This window comes from Channa argus, chromosome 21 (assembly GCF_033026475.1).
Source record: "Channa argus isolate prfri chromosome 21, Channa argus male v1.0, whole genome shotgun sequence".
NCBI lineage: Eukaryota > Metazoa > Chordata > Actinopteri > Anabantiformes > Channidae > Channa > Channa argus.
Window position 1 is genome coordinate 9,799,536 of NC_090217.1, and position 24,625 is coordinate 9,824,160.

Genomic DNA, 24,625 nt, shown 5'->3' on the forward strand with positions numbered 1-24,625 from the left:
GTTTAACAATTCATTATTCGTAAAACAATTAGAAATGCAAAAACAATTAGTGGAAGATTCATTATTTAACTAAAAGAAAATGTGCTATTGTCAGCTATTTGACAAATTGATATTAATTATTTAAAGTTATACATGAAGCAGATATAATAAATAGTTGTTCTGTTCATTTTCTTTATTACAACTGTTAGAATGTGCCGTCTTCATCAAAAGTTTTCGTTTCTTGAAAAATTGACAATCTTTCTTTGGGATTTAAATTATTATAATCACGATATAAGTAAAAATAATTGTCTTAGTAATTGGCAGCCTAGCATTCCATAGTGCATCCTAATATTTAGTTTGATTGTGGGTTAAGGAATATTGTAAGCTTTAGGACTGTACGCTAGTACTTTCAGGGCTGATCAAACCCTTTTGAAAGTTGCTCATTTCAACATGGCAGATGCTTGGCAAACAGGTTTATAACTGACAAACTGAGGGCCACATAGTTAAACCCCCTTTGGCAAGACGATAAGCTCAAACCACATCTGTCTTTAACTTATGTTCAATTTCAGCATAGAGATAATGTTGTTATCTCTAAATGTTCTTGTTTTTAACGCATGAAATTAGCCAAAAATAATTAAAAACTACAGAAACTTTTCCTCACTGTGTTTTCCGTTTCCTGGTCGGTAGAGATTGGTCCTTTGTTTCGTCGAGGGATGTGATTGGCTATGTGGCCGTCATGCGAGCTGCGTCACTCAATGATTGCCTCCCTTGGATGTCTCAGAGTCCAGTCAGTGTAGTGACGGTGGGCAAACGTTCAGAGTCGATAAGACAGGAGTAGACTCTACAATTCTCTCTTAAGTCACCTCACATTACCCAGGATTCCTTAAGACACCGGATCTAGGTAAATTTCGCAACTAACAGATGTCATTGTAAACTATAATTATTGTTAATTTATTCTTGTTTCAGGCTGTTCGATTCACCCAAGACTTTCCTGGCGTAACGTTAACGCCTCTCTGAATATAACCTGCCAGCTAGCAGCTTTGCCATTTAGCTAATTCAGTCAAAACAGCAGAGAGGAGCAGTGCTAGCCAGCTTTATGTCTCACTTTTCTCTTAACTGGAATTATAATTCTTATAGGAGCTACATTTAGTATACTTAATGGTAATAGGTCGATATGGTAAGCTGTCAAAATAAACAGAAGCTCACATAAAGAGTTATCACGCTTTATTCGGTTGTGGCAGCTCTTGTTAGCAGACTAGCCAGCTCGCTAGGTTGGTGTAAACAAACCAGCATCACAGCCTGTCGACGGGCTACAGCCCCCTTCTCGTTTTACCTCTGACAACACAATTTGTGTTAAATGTAAGGTGACTTGTTATAACAACAGCTTGATATTATGCAAATATAAACCCTCATCTGTGTGTTGCCGCTGTCAACAACAAGGTAGTCTGGCTGGAGTTTCGGGTTTCTTTGTCTTGCTTGCTCGTCAGTGTTATGTTGACGCCGATAGACTCTCTTGGAGTTTACAGTACTGGCTAGTGTGGCTGTTTCTACGCACATCACCGTAGTTGTTTTTGTACGTGAGTGGTTGGAAGAAACTATATTATTTTGCAGAAAAACATTTGTTATTAGCAGTCAGCCAACCTTCAATATTTTTTCCAAAGTATTATGAGAGTCAGCACTTACCACCTTCAGCACAACTCAAAATGCACAGTGGTAACAATTAAGTATAGATGGATGGGTGAGGGAGCGTAAATGTTAAATATTTATTTTATTGTGTAACATTATCCTTATAGCTATGACTGCACATTCTACGTTCATGCCTATCTCATTTCAGTGTTCTTTTGAATGTTTAGTTTGCCACAAAGCATGAGGTAATATCTTAAATGTTTTATGCGCCGGTTCGCTGATAGCTTATTGGTCTGGAACCCAAACTTTATATCCACGAAAACGCTCCAAGCTATTGCCTTTCTTGAGATTGCCCCATAGATATTTCATGGAGCAGTATGTGTGTTAAATCCCTTTTGTTTGCATTTTTAATCAGTAACCAGAAAAGTACAGACGGGGTTCTCATTATCAACTTAACAGCACCAGAAAGAAACTTAAACCCGTTATCTGTAAATCTAATTACACATGCGTTACCCATCACTGCCGTCATTCCCAAACTTTTCCTGTGCATATAAATGTAGTCCTGTATCACACATAGAAATGGAAAACATATTTATCATTCTTATGTATAGCAACCCAGCAGAAAGCGGCGTATGCTCACTACCACATTACTGGAAAGTGATTTATTTGAGAATTGTCTCACTTCTTTCAGATCAATAAAATCAGGAAATTTGCAATAATTTCCTTTGGGAAGATTAATTTAGATTACACAAATCAGTTGCCAGAATTATGTTATGTGGAGATTGTGAAACCACTCTTACTTTGCTAGACATGGCTGTTGAGCAATAATTCACATTATTTTACTACAGCTTTCAAAGTATTTTTCAAAATATTATGTATAATGAAGTCAGTGTCTGACGATGTCCCAGGTGGGAGAGCAGCTAAACATAGCTTCTAGGATGGAACTGTCATTGTGAAATTGATTGATCATAAGACAGTAGCTGTTTTCTCTTTTATGTTTCCTCATTTCTGTTAGTACTTTTTTCCTTCTCTTAGAGCAGTGCTGTGTGTATGTGGTGGGAAGAAAAAAACACACACAAACAAATGTAAAAACTAACCAAAATGCTGCTTTGTTTATGTTAGGTTGTTGCATAAGGAAGAATGTACACACACACAAAAACACTTCCAGTGAAACCCAGCTAAGCCTGTCACTAGTTCATTATTTTGTCCTAAGGCACAGAAGATTTCTTAAGCATATCTGAATGTGAACAGAATTAAAACAATGTTTGTGTCAGTATGTGTGTGAGTTTGTGAGGATGATCGAATCTACAACATTTCTGCACAACCATTTCTTCTTCTTTTTTTAGCAGAAATCCCTTAACTTTGCTTGTTATAGCTTCTCGTTTTTTTTTACTTCTTACAGGACAAAAATGAGCAATGATGACATTACAACCATTTTTTGTACCATTCTTTAGATTATTTAGTAGATGACTCTTAATGCTGTGACACAGTTTAAATTAAAACAAGACATCTCTTAAACTACTCTATTTTTATTGGAGGTACTAACCCAATTTCCTACCCTGGTAAGGAGCTGAGTAAAAAATTTCCATTTAGGTAATTTACTATTTATATTGATCCTCCTTTATAGTGCAGTAACTAAGTAAACAATCTTAATATAGTCAGTTTATAGTTTATATGTTTAGTTGACCATCTCATCAAAACCGTCATGGGGCCTATTTGTATCTTAGCACAACCCACCTTTGAATTACCACTCAGTGCTTAAAAACCAATGCATTTGGTTGTTCTGTTTTCACTTAGCATAACCAACAGCACACTGACCTTGTTGTGGTCTGTGTGTGCTCTGTGTTCAGATACTGGTTCAGTGCCATTTACAGACACTCATTAGTGTCTTTGAATATATTTCAGTGGAAGTTAGGACAGGATGGGTCTGGTTTTCTTGCTCATTGTTGTATTGTGGAGGTACATTTATTTGTTTTCCAGGTTTTTGAAAAGCAGATTGACCATGATTCCATACTCCATATTGTAAGCAACAAAATAACATAACTTGAACTGAAGGGTCCTCCCAGTGATCTCATCTTGAGGCAGCTAGACATAGAGAGGTATTTTGATATAGGGTTTTGATAAGTCAATGGGAAGTTTAATGGCCTTTATGTATATGTACTACCCAAATTAGAACCAAAAGAACCAAGTTCAAAATCAGTTAAGGCGTCCTTTAATAATACTTTCTCTTTTGGGGGAGCCACACAAAAGCTGTGTGTTTGTAGGAGTAATTGGTTTGCTTCATATCAAGCCAAGTAAAGACTGTTTAGAACTGGCATCTGTCCTCTGGCTGAGGACATTGGAATGTTACATATAGTAACGTATGGCCGGTTATTGTTGACACTGTATGTAATCATCAGTCACTGTCTTGGTACTAGAGTGTTTAGGAGAAATGTACTTTTTGTATGTTACTTATGGAATACGTTATTCGTGACATTTACTCTGTAGACACACTCACTTTCATGTGGGTTTCAGTTTACTTGGTAGTAACTGTATAACACATCTTTTTTCAATGTGTACGCTGTGAATGAGAGAGCAAGAGTATACGTCGTTCATGTCACACTGGCTCTCATTGTTCATCATGCCATCATAAGACTGCTGGCAGCCACATCAGCAACTCAGTGCTGTACCAGGACACGGAGGTCACTGGAACTCACACACACACACATACACACACAAGATATTTTTTTGATACTTATATATCAATATGGATAAAAAGGAAACTAGGACAGTGTTTCATGGCAAACATGCTAAACAGGTCTTGCAGTAAGTCTAAGGAAACTCCACCCATGTGAATCTCTAAGTAGGCTAGTATGAAAAGTAATTATTTTGGCTGACTAGGTGTTGCTGTGTGGAGATGGAGAATTTAAGGTGTGTTATCAGTAATATCATGGTAGCGCGGGTATGTAACTGTGTGGTAATGTTTAAGTGCAGGTCTCAGTGTGAGCACCCAGTCCCAGTGAATAGTAAAAACAGTCATGTGGTCTCCACCAGCAGGTTTAAGTCACTGCTGTCCCAAATACAAAAGTAGACCTATTCATCTGCCCCTTGCCAGAGGAAATCAGACATGAGAAAGCAAATGTTGTCTACCTCCATAAAACAGTTAAAGGAACAGGCAGTGAATAGACAGTGGAGAACAGAGTTAAGGTGTAGTTAACTAAGTAATAATAGCCAGAAGTAGATTTACGTAAAAATGTAATTCATTACACTACCTTTTTGTGCCATTGCTAGAATTCAGATTCTGAGTAAATATGTAATGTTTTTGTGTCAGACTTTAAAAAGGGAAAGATCTATGCCCTGCCCTACTGTGTGTGCAGTTTTATTTCCCTTTTGTTCCTTATCTCTCCCTATTTCTCTCTTTGCTCAGTTAGTTTTTAAAGACAGTGTACAGTCTGTCCGCACTACTTGTGTTAAAATTGCTTTTTTCAGTATATGGAGCAAAGGCACAGTTGACCTTTGTCCTACATTTGTTTTCTGCTCAATGAAAGAAAAAGGGAAAACATTGCCCTCCCTAAAATAGTCTATGACCTACAGCTTAATGTGTCATTACACAAACACGCACACACTTATGCAGTCTACAGGCACAGCTGTCTAAGTAGTAGTTGCTGCAAGGCAGGTCTATGAATCATATCTTCTGCCCTGCTCTTCCTTGATATCTTCTAACATCTCTTTTAATCTTTTTCCTTTAGTTGGCAAAAGTTAAACTTTCAGTAGTTTCTGTTATGCCTTTATCTTCAGTCCACCACATCACAAAACACAGTTTTTTCCCCAAAGTTAAATATACAGCTTTGTATTCCAGCGGTTCAGAAATATACACATCTAAAGGTTTTTGATCAAGCTTGATTTTTGATAAAGCCTTCTCATTTATTGTAATTTCATAATGATGACTACCTGAAATGCTGGACATAACATGGTGGATGTGAAATAATTACAGGCATGACAGATGGGCCCCTCAACTGAAATTTTTAATTTTACTTCCACCTTGTATAGCTGCTGCCATGGTTCAACACTGACTCTATCTCTTTAGGTAAAAGAAAATCAATTCCCAGTGGCATGTTCATTTGTGTTTTTTTTTTTCATCTTAGTTCCTGTTGGGTTGGGTTGTCTATCAGTAGCCACTATTGATTTTTGGAGCCATTTATTCACAGCTCTGTGAATGACAGTGACTGACTCCACACTACTTTGGACTGCAGTCAGCTGTCTTAGGCCTGTGTGCATAAGAGAGAGAGAGAAAGAAAGTGAGTGAGACAAATTGATAAATATGGGGACAATGAGCATGAGGAAATGCTGAGCACATACCTGTGTGGAACAGTGCACATTAATACTAAATGACCTTGTGTGTAGCCTGCTAGCATGTTAATCTTTGGCTGTTAACATGCATGTAGTTACTGTTAATCCACAGGAACAGTTTGGGATTAAAAGAAAATAGGTCATTAGTTTTAGACATGTCATGTGTGTCAAGTGTTGAACAAGCTGAAATCTAGACTCAGTGGTCACAGGGTGATCATATAGTCATTAGGATTTATCCACTGTTAATAATAAATGGCTTTTCCTGTCATTGCAGTCCATCCAAAGTACCAACAGATAGATTACTAGTGTGTCTTAAAAGTGGGTGAAAGGTGATAAGCAATGGTTAATGTCATTGTATATTATCTTTTCTACCACCTTAGATTTAACATTTTTGGCTGGTGTCCAATGTAGACATTTTATATTGACAGTAAATGTTTTATAGGGATAATTTGAAATTTTGGCAAATAAGCTAGTTCACATTCTTGCTGACAGTTGGATAAGATAAGAAATGTTATCATTTATATTTATCAGCCTGGTAGCTTAGTGGGTAGAGCAGCACGATGGTATGCAGAAGTTGCGGGATTGAATCCCAGCCTACCCATTCAGTGCTAGCCCATCCCACTGCCCACTGCTCCTCCAAAGAGGGATGGGTTAAATGTAGAGAAAGAATTTCATTGCAACATATATGTTCAGTATGTATATGTGCTCTATGAAATTAAAGGTTGTTCTAATCTAATATATTTCACTGTCAAAATGACAATTTGTCATTTTTATGGTAAGCTATTTTACTTCTTCTCATCCAACTCTCAGCATGAAATCAGGCACATGTATTTTCCAAAAGTGTTTACTATGCATGTGCACTATTTATAAGAAATACAAGACAAAGTATATTTCTCACGCAGGAGAATTTCTATTTTACTTCATATCTTGTGTCTTTGACATTCTATTTTTAACATTGTGTGTTATACAACAAAGACTTTATTTAAATGGATTAAAAAGCATCAAAAATACTATTTTTAGATCTATAACATCTTGTGTCCTACCCAACGCATGTCATGGTATTACAGCCTGCCAGACACACATTGTACTGTCAGCTGTCATGGATATACACACACTTACAGCACTGCAGATATTGACCTCTGGGTCAAGTCAGTAACATCAATATTAAATGCTCAATAACATCAACGGTTAATGGACAATAAGGTTTATAAATGGCATTGCTGTCATAGTCTCAGGGCCAGACTAAAATGTCAAGATAATAAAATATTAAAAGTGAATAGAAGATTTCAATGAGTGCATTGAAAGATTATTGCTTTATACAGTTGCTGACAGATTGCCTGCTTTGCTTTATCTATTAAAGGAATGGCTGAAAAGCAATGGTTAGTGAGCATTTTCATTAGCCAAGAAAGAAAAGTGTTGCTCATGTCACATCAGCAGAGATGTTTTTTATTTATAGTTATTTATTGCTAAATCTCTTTCCAAACTAGTTTACCCTGCAGGTCATTTACCTGGTTTCGTCATGCTCAGCAGTTTTTATTCTTTATGTCTAGTCCTTTGTCCCAGAGGAAGTGTCGGGTGATTTGGTGGTATTTTCTGACTTGTTGTAACCCCAAGAAAATGGGGCAGATGGTAAACCTGTAATTGGCTAATTTCATGGTGGTTGAGTGTGGAAAATAACTGAACCTCGCACCACGAGATAAACAGGAAAAAAATCATAGTGCATTCAACATTCACAGAGCTTTTTTAAGCCAAAATAATTGTGATCATACAGATACCCTCCATATAAGATCTTGATGAGTCATCTCACATCCTGTTCTCAGTAGACATTATGTGTCAGCTGTGCTCTCAGAACTGAAACTTTACCATTTGGATTTGGCTCAGACTATGGGAAGCCCCTTTTGGCTTGCGTGTGTGAAAGAAATATTTTTTTTCCCAGTATCTGATGTTCCATCACAGTGAGGCTTTTTAACAGATAAATATGGTGACAGTCTGTTTTGCTGTTTGATTGTGGAGTTGGTTCTTGCAAGGAGTTCCAGTGAGGATGTGTGTATGTACTTGTGTGCTCAATGTTTTTTACCTTTTCGTATGAATAATTTGCTATAGAATTCTTGATGAACACTAACAGTCATGCAGCTATTGTTGCAAAGACAATGAAAAAACACCACAACTGTTCTTCCATACACTATGTTTTATTGCATCACTAATTGTTTTTGGCTAAACTGCTTAAACCTTGTTGATGTCCAAGGCTGTCTCCAGCGTAAACACTTAATGAAGGGATTAATATCTTTAGGTCACCCATAGAGTGAATTTAAAATTTGTTAGGATAATGCACACATATCATAAGTGGAGTAAAATATATCGTGAGGATTTAGTTTAAAAGATTTAGACTGGAAAAGACTGGACCAGTACAATGGTTGCCCTTGGTGACTGGGTGGGGCCACACCTGGTTTGGTGGGATTTGATCCTCTGGCCTTCTGTTCTATCTATTGAGCCACCAGGCCTGCGTTCCAAAACACTGATATTGTGATATTATATACACTGTGTTGATGTGGAGTAGTGTTAGCTGTCTGTCGGTGTGTACAGGTCATTTGTTGTTTGAAAACACATAGAGCCCAGCAGTGGTAAGTTGTCCAAATTGTTGGTGATCTAAAATAAAACAAAAAATGACGTGTCTCTTCAAGGTCAGAACTTAATTATTACGTTAGTAAGTACACAGTGAGATGGTCCAATATGGTTGGCCAACACAAGTGTCTGTAATCTTTTTTGCTCCATTGCGTATCAGAGCCTAGTAGAAAAAACCTTTAGAGCTATTTCACCTGTCAGGAGAGATGTTTGTTCTTGTGTGGCAACTAGGCAATAAGAAAGTTATTCTGAGAATTGACTACAATGGCAAAAGGTATTTTATTCCTCTTATTCCCTAGGGGATAAGGGCTCTGAATGGAATCTCAGTTTTCATTGTGAGAGGAAATGACTGTGCAGTTACTCAAAAATTATGTGTAATTTTCAAAAAATAGAACATTAGGGGGAAGCGGACGGAAGGGAAAAGGGAGAGATAGATTGGACAATCACTGAGTCTTGAAGTGTTTGATTTTGATCAGGAAACTTGGCCTCAGGCCAGTCATCTCAGTTTAGCTCAAAAGAATCTTCATCATCATCATCATCGCACCACAAAATAGTGGCACTGTCAGTTGGTTGATGGAGTTTGGAAACTGTATTTTTCCATTGACTTTTTTATGATTTTTCTTGTCATTTTCTTCCTTGTCTCTTTTTCTTGTCACTCTTCTTTATTTTAGTATATCATTGCTCCTTCACCATCACTACCTGTGACGTAAAATTCCTTCTTGTTACTTGTTCTTATTTACTGGAAAAACTGTAACTTGCTCTACTCACCTGTTCTCTGAAAAAAACTGTTCTTTGTTAAAGCAACTGTAAGTAAATTACTAAATGAGAAAATGTAATGTAAATGTAAGTACAGCTTTGCAAGTGTGACATGTGTTTTCACTTTTGCTTTTCAATATTTTGGTTGTAGTTCTAAAAGATAAAGTAAAAACACATTTAATAATCATAAGTGATCAGATGTAAAAATCCATTATATTCCATCTGATTTGGCTTTTAACAGACAGTCACTATTGTACTATATGAATATGCAGTGTGTACAAGGCCTTGGAAATAAATCCCACGCCACCAGGTGTGGCCCCACCCAGCCACCAAGGGCAACTTGGTGCCGGTCCCAAGCCCAGATAAAAAAATGAGAGTGTTGCGACAGGAAGGGCATCCAGTGTAGAAAGAGCTCATGCCAAATCAACATGCAGGACACGCTCTGCTGTGATGACCACTGAAGGGACAAGCTGAAAACAGTTTTTTAGTGTATCAGTGAATGTCAGAACAAATGTTTTAAAAAAAAAACCTTTGCTGCTCAAATACAGGCAGCTGCTGAGCAGCAGTAGTGAGAAGAAGCCAGCTTTCTGTTGCTCTGTTGCTCTTGACTGTTAGATAAAGTACAACAAGAATTATCACTTTCATGGCGAGTAAATATTAGGTACTTGGTTTGTATTTCAGTAGTTTGCATGAATGCCTTCTTTTCCACTGCATTGCTGTCTGCATGCTTACATCAGCCTATTATAAATGATGTCTTTAGCAGTTTGCGTGTATGTTTACTGGTACATGCTGCTCTGTGTGTGTGTGTTAGCACAGAAGCGTGGTGTAGATGAAATGGTGTAGTGCTCAGAGGCACGTTTACATTGACTTGGTCCCTGTGGACTGGTATGTGTGTTGTGTGATGTGAATGTAAAGCTGCAGTCCGTGAGTGAGTAAGTGGGTGTGTAGAAACATGCTGTGAAAACATGCCCATATGAATGAGTCTGGGTCAAGTACCAGTGATTAGTTTTACTCCTACAAAGTGTCTTCACAAGGACAGAAAAACATCTGCTTGCTATACTTTCATGTTTGTTTAAAATTTAGGTTGTGATAAAGGTTCATTCATTGATCCATCTAACCACTTATCCTGTTCAGGGTCACAGGGTAGCTGGAGCCTATCTATCCAAGCTGTCAATGGCGGCAAGGGGCAGGGTACACTCTGGATAGGTTGCCAGTCTTACTTAGGGCCAACACAGAGAGACTTACAGAGACCTCAACCATTCACACTCACTTTCATACGGTACCTACAGGAAGTTTAGAATCATCAATTAACCTAACATGCATGTCTTTGGACTGTGGGAGTAAACTGAATTCTCCGGAGGAAACCCTCATAAGCACAGGGCCAAATGCAAACTCCACACAGAAAGTGGCTTTAACTTGGCAGCCATTGTTAGAAATTGACTTTATTTTAGTGGAATTGTCCCACCGAGTGGCATTTCCCTGTAAATCAGGTGTTAAGTGAAACAGTGAAATGGTTAGAGAAACATGAAGTAAAAACATGTACTTCTTATCTGTTCCTGTCCTTGACACTTTTTGTCGCTAAGCAACTCACCATGACAGCAAGTTTTCAGTCATTTAGTGGTTGCCGGTGTTAGTAGATGCAGTATTTTATGACACTCATAACTTGGGAAGTTTTTTAATTGATGACTTTTTATCTTTAATTCAGAACTCTGAAGCAAAAGGCTGTGCATTTTTACAGAGATGCATTTTTTAATTTAAGAATAAACAAAATAAGACCAAGTGTTTCTCACTTTCCTATCTTTTTTGCCCAATTTCCTTCTCTGTCTTCATCTCTATATCTGTCTGTCTAGGTCACAAAGTCCCAAGTGAAAGAGTCATTCAGTCCAAAGCCTTCAGCCTTATCAGAGGAGTTCAGGTTGGCCATGAGATTTATGCTATTATCTTATTCTGCTTATAACTGATACAATTTTATCTTCTTACTTATGGCTTTACTTTTTCAGTCCTATCAGGTTTGCTCTCAGCTGGATTTAGAAGTTTATCTACGGAGTCTTCTTTGCAGTCCCAGCTGCATTTGTTCCAGTTTTTAGTGTAGGTTGGTCCGGCACTTCAAGCTGGACGAAGGAGAGACGAGTGGGGCTGAGGCCCCTGCTTTCGTGCTGCGACACAGAACTTCAAACCTTGTCGAACACACGACAGAAAATACTCATAGAGATCCCATGAGTTCCTGGGAAAAAGGAAATACAGCCACCTCAGGTTTTTCAACAAGTCACCTCAGCGCCACAGAGTGCCACTCACACAATGGGGTGAGTATCAACACATACATGTATGCTATTACCTGATTGGATTCTGCCATGTGGTGTGGTAACCCTCAGCTGTTCACTCACACCTGCACATACATAATTAAATAGTTTTTGTTAGCAGGGAAGTATCATATTCTAAAAGCAAAAAAAGTTAAAAGCAAAGTACAATACACTACGTTTCTCTCTTCCACTCTCTAACTCACTCACTAATCAGAGACATTGTTTTTAGGTTTTGTGCTGTGGTTTAATCACTTGATTTTATGGTTTAGCACCAGAGGCTGTTTGGAAGTCACAGAGCTGCTGTCTCTTAGAGCAGTCTTTCAGAAGGAGTGCCCCAGAACTTATTCAGGTTTAAGATACTATGTTAGTCTGGTTGTTGCCAACCTATACTTCTCATTTTAGTGTGATCACAGCTATTAGCAATTGGAGAAAGAAGGGATGGTGTAGCCTGTGGGCTCCAGGTTTGTGCTTGTTAAATGAGTTATAGTCTTAATTTTATTGGTTTGGAGCTTATACTGGTACAGGTACAGAAAAAGGCATCGATGTTGCCACTCTGAGTTCTTTACCTCAGCTAGACTCTGTCTGCTCTCCTCCTGACATGCAGTGTCCCGTCTGTGTGTGTGTGTGTGTGTGTGTGTGTCACTCCAGCACAAAAAGCAGAAAAAAAGGGAATAGAACTCATAATTAACACCATAACTATATTTTCAGATTGGCTAATCTCACTCTTTTCTTTTTTTTTTAAGTGGTAATACAAATGCTGAGCCCCCACACTGGCCCCCACACGCTTTACGCTTTAGTCGAATATGTGAAACGCTCTCCCTATCGGGCCCTACTTAACTATCAAACCTTGATATGGAATGACAAGGCATTTTTCAATATTCAGCAGATGGAAGCAGTTTGGTTGGTGCCATCAACATATCGAAGTCAACATAACAAGTCCTACTACCCACTGCAACTGCTACTACCCAAACTGCTGTTTGTTCAGTCAGAAGCTGGAAGATATTGTACTAAATGATTTTAGAGTAGATGAAGACAAAATGAATTGGTGTCTTCCAGCTTCTGAATGATCTGAAATTGATCTGTAATTTTTTGTGTATATTGAATGTGCTGGTGGGTCTACTGTGGGCCATCCTACCAGCTAGAAGTGCTCAAAAAGCATCTAAAGAGTGGCTCTCTGATCAAGTGTAGTAGTTAGGATTCTGTTTCTGAGAATTCTTAAGCCTGTCAACCTCCACCACCTCCACTTATTATTGACAACCTCACCACTTTCAAGGCTTTCAAACTCCATGAGTCATTCTGGGCTACAGTAATTAGCAGTGCATTATAAGGGTTTTGGCTCAGCTTTGCCTGAAGTTTAGTTTCAGGCTAAAGTGATGTGGATATTGAATGTGTGCAAGCTTCATAGCCCCTAAAAATAGCCCTCTGTGTCTACACAGACATTTTCCTGGAAGGAAACCAAACACATTACCAAAAGTCTGTGTGACTGGCATTCAATGAAGGCAAGGTTGCTGATTGACTTGATCAAACAAGTGTGCCACACACTCTCCCTCAGAGGCATCTGTCATGTTCCTTTGTAGGTGCGTGTGTGTTTCTGTGTGTACAGACAAAACTGCAGCTCAGTTGTTGAGTGTGAAAGACAATCAGCATGGAGCCATTGAGTTGAAACACAATAATGTTCTTGTATTTATTGAGTGTGCTGGTGTTTTGTTTGTGCGCACTCTTTTCACCTGCAGCTACACAACAAGGATACCCAAGATGCTAGAAACCCCATTCCTAAGTCAGCAATCAGGTTGTGACTGTGTGGCTTTGAGTTTTGAAACCTATTAATTTGTTCAGGTTTCAAGTTTTTAGATCTTTCAGAACCAGTCCATTAAAGATTTTAATATTTACATTTATTCCCAATTACATCACACAGTTCAGAAATTTTAAAATCTCAGCCTACCACTACCACTATGAATTATTACATATTGACATTTCTTGATCAGAAATAGGCCATTAATGTTACAAGTCTCTTTAACATAATACAACAGCTGTTTCCAGGCTCATTAATGTTGAATTAAGTTTCTTTTCTAGATAATTTAATTCAATTCAGCTTATAAAGACTTAGAAAAATTGTACCTTATGCAGTCAGATTCAATTGAATGTTTGTGTCAATGCAGTTAAAAGAATCTAGACTTTAAGGAGAATAGAGGAAAGTTCCTGCTGAGCACTAAAAACACAACAAACAACAATCCCTGTAAACCATAAAACAAACTTAAGATCTAGTGTAATCAGATGAACAAGAATATGTGACAGTCAGCCAAACATTCAGGGAATTTTATTGCACACACCCTTTGACCATGAAGAACAAAACAAGGGAAATACCAGTGAATGATGAAAAAACACCTGTTATTGTGGGCTTTTAAACCCTCTGCACATCCTTTCTTTGTGTTGAAGGTTTTTATTTCTTTAATACATCGACAACCGGTCTCTTGATGCTGAATGTTCAGTTTTAATTCCTCTCATTGTACAAGTAATCCACAAACACAATCCTTTAGTTATTCTAGCAATTGTATTATCACTATGCGTCAAAATCTCCAGACACGTAAGATATAAATAATTACTTATAATACTGATATCCTGCGACCTCCGAGATTATACAGTGGAAAAGGGATTTTGTACATTTGTGTTTCCAATAAGAAGATGCAAGCAGAGTAAAAAAACTGTTAAACACTTGATGTCCAAATTATTATATTGGATATTATAGATGTATATCACTCATTGAGTTGCAGCTAAATGTTTAATCTTATACTTTGATATTTTGAGAATATGGGTGTGTTCAGAACTTTTCAGTCTTTTCAAATTCAGAAAACATTGTGCATGTGTGAGTCACATGTTAAGTCTCTCCATCTGTGCTGTACAGGGGTTACACTGTACAAGGGTGAGCTCTTTCACTATTGGTGCACAGAGTTTCAGCTGTATTCCTATTGGCTGGCAGCTGTCTCTTGAATCCTGATCTTGATTAGACTGCCAGCATGTGCCTTTGTTTACCTTAAGGCTTAAGATTGATGTTTTACTGTAAGACAAAACATTTTTTCAGCTTTCTTTGCTTTACTTCCTGCTTAAACGTATCCTGTACTAGCTGAATGTAGAGCTCAGCAGAACTAATTAGAGCAGGAGTTCTTCATAGCATTCACAAAGGTGTCATTAGTCAGGTGGAATCTTTAGTAACATGTACATACAAAAAGGTAAATGAGTCATAGGGGAGCTGGATATATGTTTTTGTAATAGTGTGTGAGACTGTGGATGAGATTGGTCTTTAAAGACTTGACTGTCTATCTATCTATCTATCTATCTATCTATCTATAGATACATACATTTTTAAACCAGATAACTAATAGAACACTTTTCAGAATACATTGAAATTAAATGGTATATCATATTCATGCTAAGAAACAAGTTAAAACTTAAACTGATTACAAATGAAGATTTATCCCAACTTTTGATCCTTACACGAAAATAATTCCAGTTTTTGTTAAGCATGATAAATGACACTTTTGGATCATCACACTGTTTATGACCTTTGTATTCCACTATCTCAGTAGCGTTAACATGTTACCAGATCTGTTTAGGAAAAATTTTAAACTTTTTAAAAGTTTTTAAAGAATCCCTCAGTTTCTTTGGAAATCTTTTCTTAGAAGAATGGGAACAGCACTCTGCCGAGGTATGACAACAACTGAGTTAATGATTACCCAATACACGTGTCTGTGGCTTTGACTCAAATAAACAGGCAGCCTTACTGCATTCAACTGCAGTCTGTTTTAGTCATACATGATGAGCTGTTACACTATAATGTGAGCTCTCAGAACTGAGGGTACACACCTCCCTGAAGGAGGGGATCATGTCCTTAAAAACACACACAAACTTCACATCGAGTGAAATCTGACTCTGTAACCATAATGATGTCTTGGAGACTGTGCAGCTGAGTTTGAGTCAAGTGTGTGTTGGTATACTGCGTTCAACCAAATGGGGTGTCTGTGTGAGTGCTTTAATGTAAGCACATTAGTTAGGGATAGCATGACTTTCCCAAAACCTTAACCTGCTTCACTCCTACAGTCTTCATTCTCTTTGGATCTTCTCCCTTTTAGATCTTATTACAACACCAGCCATCGGCTTCTGAAATCAACTGCTAACAATAACACTTGATTGTGAGTTTAGTGCAAACCCTCATTTTAATTTGATACAAAAGCTACTAAAGGCTAACTAGCAGACACAACACATCATGAATATAAAGCATACATATTAAATATAAGATTAGGACAGAAAGGACACATTTACCAACTGCTTTCATAGATTTTACTACCTTGATGTTGTAGATGTCTTGTCAAAACTATGGTTTTCCAAAATGCAAATTTTTCATGAGCTATTTTCAGCTCTGTGATGGTCCATTTTGCAAGTAACTTGGTGCCATTTTAAATAGTGTGTTTAGCCGAAGTTGTACATGGATTTATCTGAACAATTCTAAACTGATGAGTTGGAGAGACATAATGCAAAGATGGTGTATTTCGAATTCAAAACAGGTTCTTAAAAATGGTGATTTTTTTTTTTGCTCGCCAAATGGTGGTTATTGTAATGAGTTTTTGGCAAATTTTATTTAGTGCTTGAGGCAGCAGAGTTAGGAGGGTAATATTCAGTGTTCTTCGAAATGATTCCTGTTCATCTCCACTTCTCTGTTTTACTTTTTTTGGCATATTAGTTTCAGCTACAGAGGTGACACACTTCTAAAGTAGTTCTGGCTGCATGTATGCGCTGTTGTTACAGTGCAGTAGCTGCCATTTTATTGTTTGTTAGGTGTTGTGTGAAATAGTAGTGTGTACTGAATGTTGCGAGAATGGTGCATTCCTTTGTCCTGTGACCATGGTTCATTTGACCCAGTATAGATGTGTATGGCTTCTCAGGAGGCAGAGATTTTGTGATGGCACATTGGGTACTGAGTATGCTTGGAGGACATCCTGCTGTCTCCCTGTGTGTACACATACACAAACTCACCTTAACACCAGTTAGTGATACCCTTTCAAAAAATACCTCACAATCAAGGGCTGGCAGCATCTGGTTTTTAGACTACACCTACTTTACTTGGATGCATGAACACACGAAAGGCTATTACTGATACACACAAAGACCGCAGGGCACACGTGACTCATTGGCAGTCACCCAGATACCCTCTACTACTCACATGCTGCATTCAATCACTGACACCCCTCTCTCTCTTTCTCTCTCTCTCACTCTCTCACTTACTCAGTTACACACACATGCACACACTTCATGTTAGATGTCACCTTTATTCAGGTTTTTATTAAGACAGTGTGGTTTTACAGCTGCTTGCCTTCGGGTGAGATTTACTGTGTGTGTGTGTGTATCATATTCTTACAATAAGCAGCAGCTGACATGATTAAGCATAGACTGATGTATAGTAAGAACAGAAAACGCATACTTTAGGAACTTGAAATAGAAGTCAGAACCACACTTCCATCAACACACACACGCATGCAAGCACACACCCACACACACGCGGGGACCACACTGTTGAAGTGTATTTTGTTTGTGGGGCTTAAAAATAGGTTAGTCATGCATTATAAATATAACAAGACTTCTCCCCCTTTCTGCAGTGTTTAGTGTTCTTTTGTCCACCTCTGCCATCGCTTCTTTAAAATGTTTTCACTAGTTTCCTTTTTGTCCCTCACACTAGTTTTCTTTGGGAGTAACAAGGAGAGTACAAGGCCGAACTTAATAAAATACTTTAATCATTGCCATCAGGAGATCGTGGCATGTGTAGGGTGGAGACACAATGTGTGCATGCATGATTAAGCTTAGACTGATGTATAGTACAAATTATGATTATGTAATCTGTGTTTGTCTGGTATTGAGGCCGAGATGCATGTTAGAGTGGTGCAGGACATGTGTGAGACCTGTAAGACTGGTGAGCTGTGCTGTAGGTGTGAGGGAGGAGTTCAAGGTGGAGGTGGGTCTGCATCAAGGATCAGCTCTGAGCACCTTCTTGTTTGCTCTGGTGATGGGCAGGCTGACAGATGAGGTTATACAGGAATCTCCGTGGACTATGATGTTTGCAGATGACATTGTGATCTGTCGGAAGAGCAGGGAGCAGGTGGAGGAAAATCTAGAGGGGTGGAGGTCTGCTCTGGAAAACAGAGGAATGAAGGTTAGTCACAGCAAGACAGAATACCTGTGTGTGAATGAGGTTACAGTGAAGAAGGTGCAGGACTTTAAATACTTAGGCTCAACAGTCCAAAGCAACAGATAGTGTGGAAAAGAGGTGAAGAACCCTGTGCAAGCAGGTTGGAACAGGTGGAGAAAAGTGTCAGGCGTGTTGTGTGATAAAAGAGTATCAGCAAATATGAAAAGACGGTGGTGAGACCAGCGATGTTGTTTGGCTTAGAAACAGTGGCACTGAAGAAAAGACAGGAGGCAGAGCTGCAGGTAAATGTTGAGGTTCTCCTTGGGAATGACGAGGATGGACAGGATCAGGAATGAGGATATTAGAGAGACAGCTCATGTTAGATGTGTTGGAGATAAAGTCATGTTCAGAGGAGAGACTGTGAATATATCGGTAGAAGGATGCTGAAGTTGGAGCTGCCAGGCACGAGGTCTAGAGGAAGACCAAAGAGTATGGATATAGTGAGATAGGACACAAAGTTAGTTGGTTTGAAAGAAGAGGATGCAGACGACAGGGTTAGATGGATGAGAAGATAAATTGACATGCACCTTGTAGGCGTCTTTGTTCAACATTGTAACATCTTTTAGCAACGACACTATCTCTGTAACGGTGACTTTACTGTATAGAAAGAGATAATACCATGATAATATTATCTTTTCAGGACTATTATTTATGATAAAATTCCCTAGTCATATCTTGTTATCTTAAAAATTAGTATTTGTTGTCAGACATCACTTGTCAGTAGCAGACTATGCAGGAGGATCAATGAGGAACCTGAAAGGAAGTTCTCATCTTGACTTTCTTTTGCATGTGAGAGGAGGATTATGCAACTTGGGATCAATAAAGTTTAACACGTGTCCAAAGTTGGTATCACACTCACTCCAAGTTTAAAAAGGTCACCACAATGCATTCGAGTTACACTTCACATTCTTTTTTCGTTTTTTTTGATAAGGGAAAATGTCCTGGGTGTCATTTGAAAGCCAGTCCTCTAAAATTGCCCCATTGTACAATGTGTGTGTTCCTTTTTGTTTCAGAACATCCCAGTGTGTGATGAGAAGATGAGAATAAATGAAGTGGAGAACAGAGGAAGAGAAGAAGAGAAGGACCATGATGAGGATGAGAGGAGCAGGGACGAAGGTTTCATGGGAATGACTCCACTGCTTCAGGCTCACCATGCCATGGAGAAGATGGAAGAGTTTGTACACAAGGTACTGAACACATAGAAATTCATAGGTGCAGGTACAAGTATCAGTTTATGTTGTCTGAAGAAATAATGAAATGTTTGATCGCAGTCCTTCCTCTTGGCTTACCTTTGTTGACATTTAGGAGGAGCACACCCTTAAGGGCCCACTAAATTTAATCATCCTAATTGTTTTACAGAGGCTGTTTTAAAACAACACAAAAAAAAACATGGGGAAAATAAACCAATAAAACCATAAAACCTCAGCGCAATCAAATTTTTTGTGTCCTGACCAAATTTTCTTATTGTTAAATTAATCTTTTTTTCCAAGTTGACTTTTGGCAGTGTCTCTATGCACAAGGTAAACTGAAAAATTTCCAAAATAGGTTGCAGTCTTTTTCAGAAATCATCAAGTTTTCTAGTGATAAAAGTTGTTTTGCAGTATAGTTTAGCAGTATGTATAAGCATGTACAGTATAAACATGGCGTTGTAAAGAGTACACTAGCTTGCACTGATATTCTCACATGCACACACACAAATAGTCTGAAAATGAAACCCAGTAGGCTGTAAATTAAGAAAATTAACCACTGTGGAGAAAAACTGTTGACATCAACTCCAAACCTGTTACCGTTTGACACTGATAAGTACACCACACACACAAGATTACATGCTGTACTCCACTCTAATAAACACCCACCCACCCACACATACTTGAAACAATCAGCTGCTTCTCATTCAGTTGAAGAAGTGTTTTTTTTTTATATTGAATATGTTTTTCTTTTTTGTGCCATTTATTAACCAATCAGGTGTGGGAGGGGCGGTGGCGTGTCATACCTCATGATGTTCTTCCTGATTGGCTCAAGGATAATGAATTCCTCCTTTATGGCCACAGGCCACCTATGCCTTCATTTCGCGCCTGCTTCAAGAGCATCTTCAGGATCCACACAGAGACGGGAAACATTTGGACACATCTGCTAGGTAAGACAAACACATGCACAGTCTATGATTCTCTTTTAATCCTGATCTGAATACCCATCAGTAATCCTCAAACTTCCAAATAAAGTTGGAAAGAATCAATGGGCCATATTTAAAGGTCCCATTGGCCTGCATTTTGATAAGTAAAATCAGTTTCCTGGAGTCTTAGAAGACCTTTCTGACAAAAAAAAAAAAAATAGAGCAGGCTTAAACCCAAGATTTAATTTTTTTTTAAGGCAATTTCTCCTACTTGAAGCTACAAGTGATAATAACGAAAAGCACAATATGGCTTCTTAATCTCACTTTACACAAATGTCTAATTGGTTTACAAACTGAAACATCAGAATTAGAGGAGTACACATACCACATGACAGTCAGGATATTTAGATGTACAAGAAAAGTACTTTTTAACATATTTTTTAATTCAACCATGCCATGTCCTTTCAATATTCATATTTAACATATTGGGTAATAAATACTTTTGTAAAGTATTGCACTGGCAGGCAGCAAAAGTAGGCTTATTACCGTTAAGGAGTACTGCGGTGTTGGAAGATAAACTGATGGGTTCATATATGAAGAGTTGTCTGTTAAATTTCCTGGCATGGTTTTTAATTTTTGGTGAATGCTGTGGAATAAGTTGGAATTATGCTTTCCTACTTTGGTTTTTATTTAATTTGCAAAAGGTTTTGTTGTAGTTTTGTTCTGACTTGAAATTCTGTGGCATTGCAACTTTATGAATATTTATTTCCTCTGCTCCCACCTTGTGGTGTAAGAGAGGCACTATACTTATTTTTATTTATTTATTTTTGGTTTGTAATTTTTTGATTATTACTGAGAGTTTTTTCTCTTTTTGATTTGATAAAAATTATAAATAAAATGAATTCTTGGTGGGCCTACAGAAACAGATTCAAGCCGCAAATTAAAATGTTTTAACCCGTTTTTTTTATCTTTGCTAATATCATCTCTCTTTTTTCACTTTCTTCTTCTTTATCTCTTCGTGTGTCTCTCTCTGCAGGCTGTCTGTTTTTCCTCTGTCTGGGTCTGATGTACATGTTTAGGCCAAACATGTCATTTGTGGCTCCAGTCCAGGAGAAGGTGGTGATCGGGATGTTTTTCCTGGGTGCCATCCTCTGCCTCTCTTTCTCCTGGCTCTTCCATACGGTATATTGCCACTCTGAGGGCGTGTCCAGAGTTTTCTCCAAGTAAGAGACACAGAGATATTTATTTCCCAAATTATACAGTAGACCTTTAGATCCAGCATCTTAGTCAAAGACACATCAGCAGGTAGTTCACTGTGCCGGACTGTCTGTAATTGCCTGCTGTGTTTTTCTGCCTCTAGGTTGGACTACAGTGGGATTGCCTTCCTAATAATGGGCTCGTTTGTTCCCTGGTTGTACTACTCCTTTTACTGCTCTCCACAGCCTTGTGTAGTGTACCTAATTGTGGTGTGCATACTGGGACTGGCTGCCATCACTGTCTCCCAGTGTGACTTCTTTGCCACACCACAGTACAGAGGAGTTAGAGCAGGTAGACTGAGGCATCAGTATTTATTTTTGTTTGGCTCTTTACATTTGTTCCATAAAACTTACAATTTGGCTTTTTAAACATTTAAATTCTTGTGTCTGCCATATTTGTGGTTTCTTAATGTTAGTCAGCCAAAATCAACAAAACCACTGTACTAGATAGCTGTGTTGTAATTAGCTATATCAACTTTTAAAATGTGTGATCATGAAGAAGTTTAGAGGCAAAAAATGGACATAGTCATATTCACAAACAGCCACAAAGCATTTACTATATATACTAAGCTTCAATATGTTTAGTATGGTTCTAAAAATCATCTGAAAAGAAAAAAAACTCCACAAACTATATTACAAATGTTACACAGCATGGAGCTTCACCTGAGTCTGAGTGCTGCAAAGTCTGATTCACTGCCTGTATCCTTCTCAACGTATTTACTGACCTCTAAATTTGTGTGTGTGTGTGTGTGTTTTCAGGCGTGTTTGTGGGTCTAGGACTGAGCGGTGTGGTTCCCTCTCTGCACTTTGTCATCAGTGAGGGTCTGATAAAGGCGACGACCATGGGTCAGATGGGCTGGCTGCTGTTGATGGCAACGCTCTACATCACCGGAGCCTGCCTATACGCCGCTCGCATCCCCGAGAGGTTCTTCCCTGGAAAGTGTGACATCTGGGTAAGTTACAGTCTCTCAATATAAGAGCATTACTTCATATATTATTTCTCTGAAATAATTTGTAATTCTTCAATTTTAATTCTTTTTTTGTCTGTCTTTCTCTCTTAGTTCCACTCACACCAGTTGTTCCACATTTTAGTGGTCGCCGGGGCATTTGTTCATTTCCATGGCGTGTCCAACCTGCAGGAATTTCGCTACACGGCAGGCGGGGGTTGCACTGAAGATGGCAACCTCTAATGGACACACACATTGACTCACTCATTCACTCAAACACATCTTATGGGGAGGCACTGGTTCTAATATGCACAGATTTATACACACAAACACATGCTCACATCATCCTCAGACACACATACATAACGCCTAAGACATGCAAACACGCACACACAGACACACACACACACACTCTCTCCCCAGAAACTGATGACCGAAGTGGCTTGTCTGGTGTGTGTCTTTGGGTAATACACAGGATAACTTCCCAAGGGGCACTATTAAAAACTGACAGAGGAGAGTTTTTGTTCTCCTCTGTCTGTGTCTATTCGCATCTCCTCTGGCTTCATTGCTTCAAATATAAAACCACTTCCAAGATTGTGTGTTTTATAAATCCGTTTTTGAGACGACTATTTCCGGTAATTAGTAGTGGTTTTTTGCTGAATGCTGTTTTCTAAGTCACATTTTAGAGCATCCAAATGAAACATCAAAAAGAATTGAGTGGAACTTTCTTTGGATTTCTTCTGTGAACGTAACAGTGGGAGATGTTGGGGTTATTAGTCACTTTTAAAGATAAAAAAAAAAAAACTTTTTCCATGTAAATAAGATTTCTAAATTTTGGGTTATAGATTTCTATGAAATATATATATATATACATATATATATATAAAAAAGAACAAAAAAATTATAAAATAATATAATGGCAAGACGAAATACGTTCGATATTAACTCGAGTGAAGACAAAGAGTAGAACTGTTACATCCACACTAGTTCTAGCAGTGAGATGCAGTGGAGTAAAAGATTTATTCAGCAGTTGGAGGGACATGCTTCGAACGACTTATTCGTATATGCAGGGATGAGAGCGAGATACGAAGAGGAAAAATAAAGCACAACACCTACTAACAAGCAGTGACTCCGAGCATCACTGGTATTTTGTCTTCAGTGCAGGTATGAAGTGACAAAACAGTCACTTTTCTGACCGCAGAACAGTTGCCCACCGTTCACTTTTATCACTTTTGTGTTGGAGCTGCAGCTTCATTTTTGTCAACAATTGCAGAGTTTGAGATCTGACTTGGGGCCTCGTGAAAAACTCTGTGTAAACATTAGTGCTTGAAACCAAATATAAAGTCAGAACTAATAGAAGTCATCTTGATATGTAGCCATTTTCATTTATCAACTTACTGTAAATTGTCTTAAATAGCTAAATATAAAACTAATTTCTATACCACCAATATCAGTTTATTCTTTTGTATCCCCTTCTATGCGTCCTTAAAACACAGAAAGGATAACACTAAGATATTTTTATAAATAAGGCTCCAGAGTGAAACATATCATTTTGGTACTGTAAGTTGCAGTATTATTGCAGTAAAGATGAATTTTGGTCCTGCTCCTCCATGACAATTGATACAGTTCCACCTAAACTCAAAACCTATTCTATTAAACATTTTCTTTTGAGTGGATTCCATTTTATTTTTTCCATTACTGTTTTTGCTATTATTCATTTTATCACAAACTTTAATTTACTTTTTTGGTTTTCTTGTCTGGGTATATTGGTCAGCCACAGATCATGTAAGGTGAGCGGAGAGGCCAAAGCACATAGTCTCTCTCAAAAAAAAAATTACAATCAAGACTTCTCACTTTGGTGTTACAATAAGACAGTGTAGTGTCAAATATTGAGACTTCACTTTGGAACATTATGCTTTCTGACTACCAATTTCTTCCACCTTCTCAAAGGAAATATTCAGAGTGTGTCATAAACTGTTATTCTATAACGTGTCGGTTTATGAGTAAACAAGAATTTATTTTTGAGTGATCAGCATCTTTTTTTGCATCATGCTTTGCATAAAAAATCTTGTTTTTATCATCTCTATTTTTTGTTTCTTTTCCTCATTTTCTGTTTTCATCTTCTCTAGTTTATATTAATTTATTTCTTCTGGGGAGCACAAATTGTCGGGTTGGAGCACTTGTTCCATTCTTATGGGAGTGTTTGATTGCAATAGACCTTTATATCTGCTGTATTGTTCTAATAAAAGGAATTTTTTTGTGTCACTTTGAGCAGTTTCTTGTTAAGGGGCGCACACCACTGAACATACGTTCAAGTATTTGCACAATTAGTTATTTCCTTGTACATTAATTTACTTGTGTCTGCTAAACGAGTATTTTCTTTTTACATTTTGCCTTAATTTTGACAACTAATTAGCTCAGTCATTCTTGTCTTTTTATGTGCATCGTTAATCCAGGAATAT

At 38.0% G+C, this 24,625-nt stretch overlaps 1 protein-coding gene across 2 annotated transcripts; it reads left to right on the forward strand.

Annotated features, from left to right (window-relative positions):
- The first annotated feature begins 723 nt into the window (after positions 1-723).
- On the forward strand, positions 724-22,995 carry adipor2 (adiponectin receptor 2). Of its 2 annotated transcripts, XM_067490325.1 has the most exons (9): positions 724-880; positions 11,163-11,227; positions 11,313-11,615; positions 18,861-19,034; positions 19,813-19,984; positions 20,997-21,183; positions 21,321-21,508; positions 21,976-22,169; positions 22,278-22,995. In XM_067490325.1, the coding sequence occupies exons 3-9, from the start codon at positions 11,529-11,531 to the stop codon at positions 22,404-22,406; spliced, it is 1,131 nt and encodes a 376-aa protein (XP_067346426.1). In that variant the 5' UTR covers positions 724-880; positions 11,163-11,227; positions 11,313-11,528; the 3' UTR covers positions 22,407-22,995. The 2 variants fall into 2 exon arrangements, with proteins under 2 accessions (XP_067346426.1, XP_067346425.1); XM_067490324.1 differs by lacking the exons at positions 724-880; positions 11,163-11,227; positions 11,313-11,615 and adding an exon at positions 17,515-17,811.
- The last annotated feature ends 1,630 nt before the right edge of the window (positions 22,996-24,625 follow it).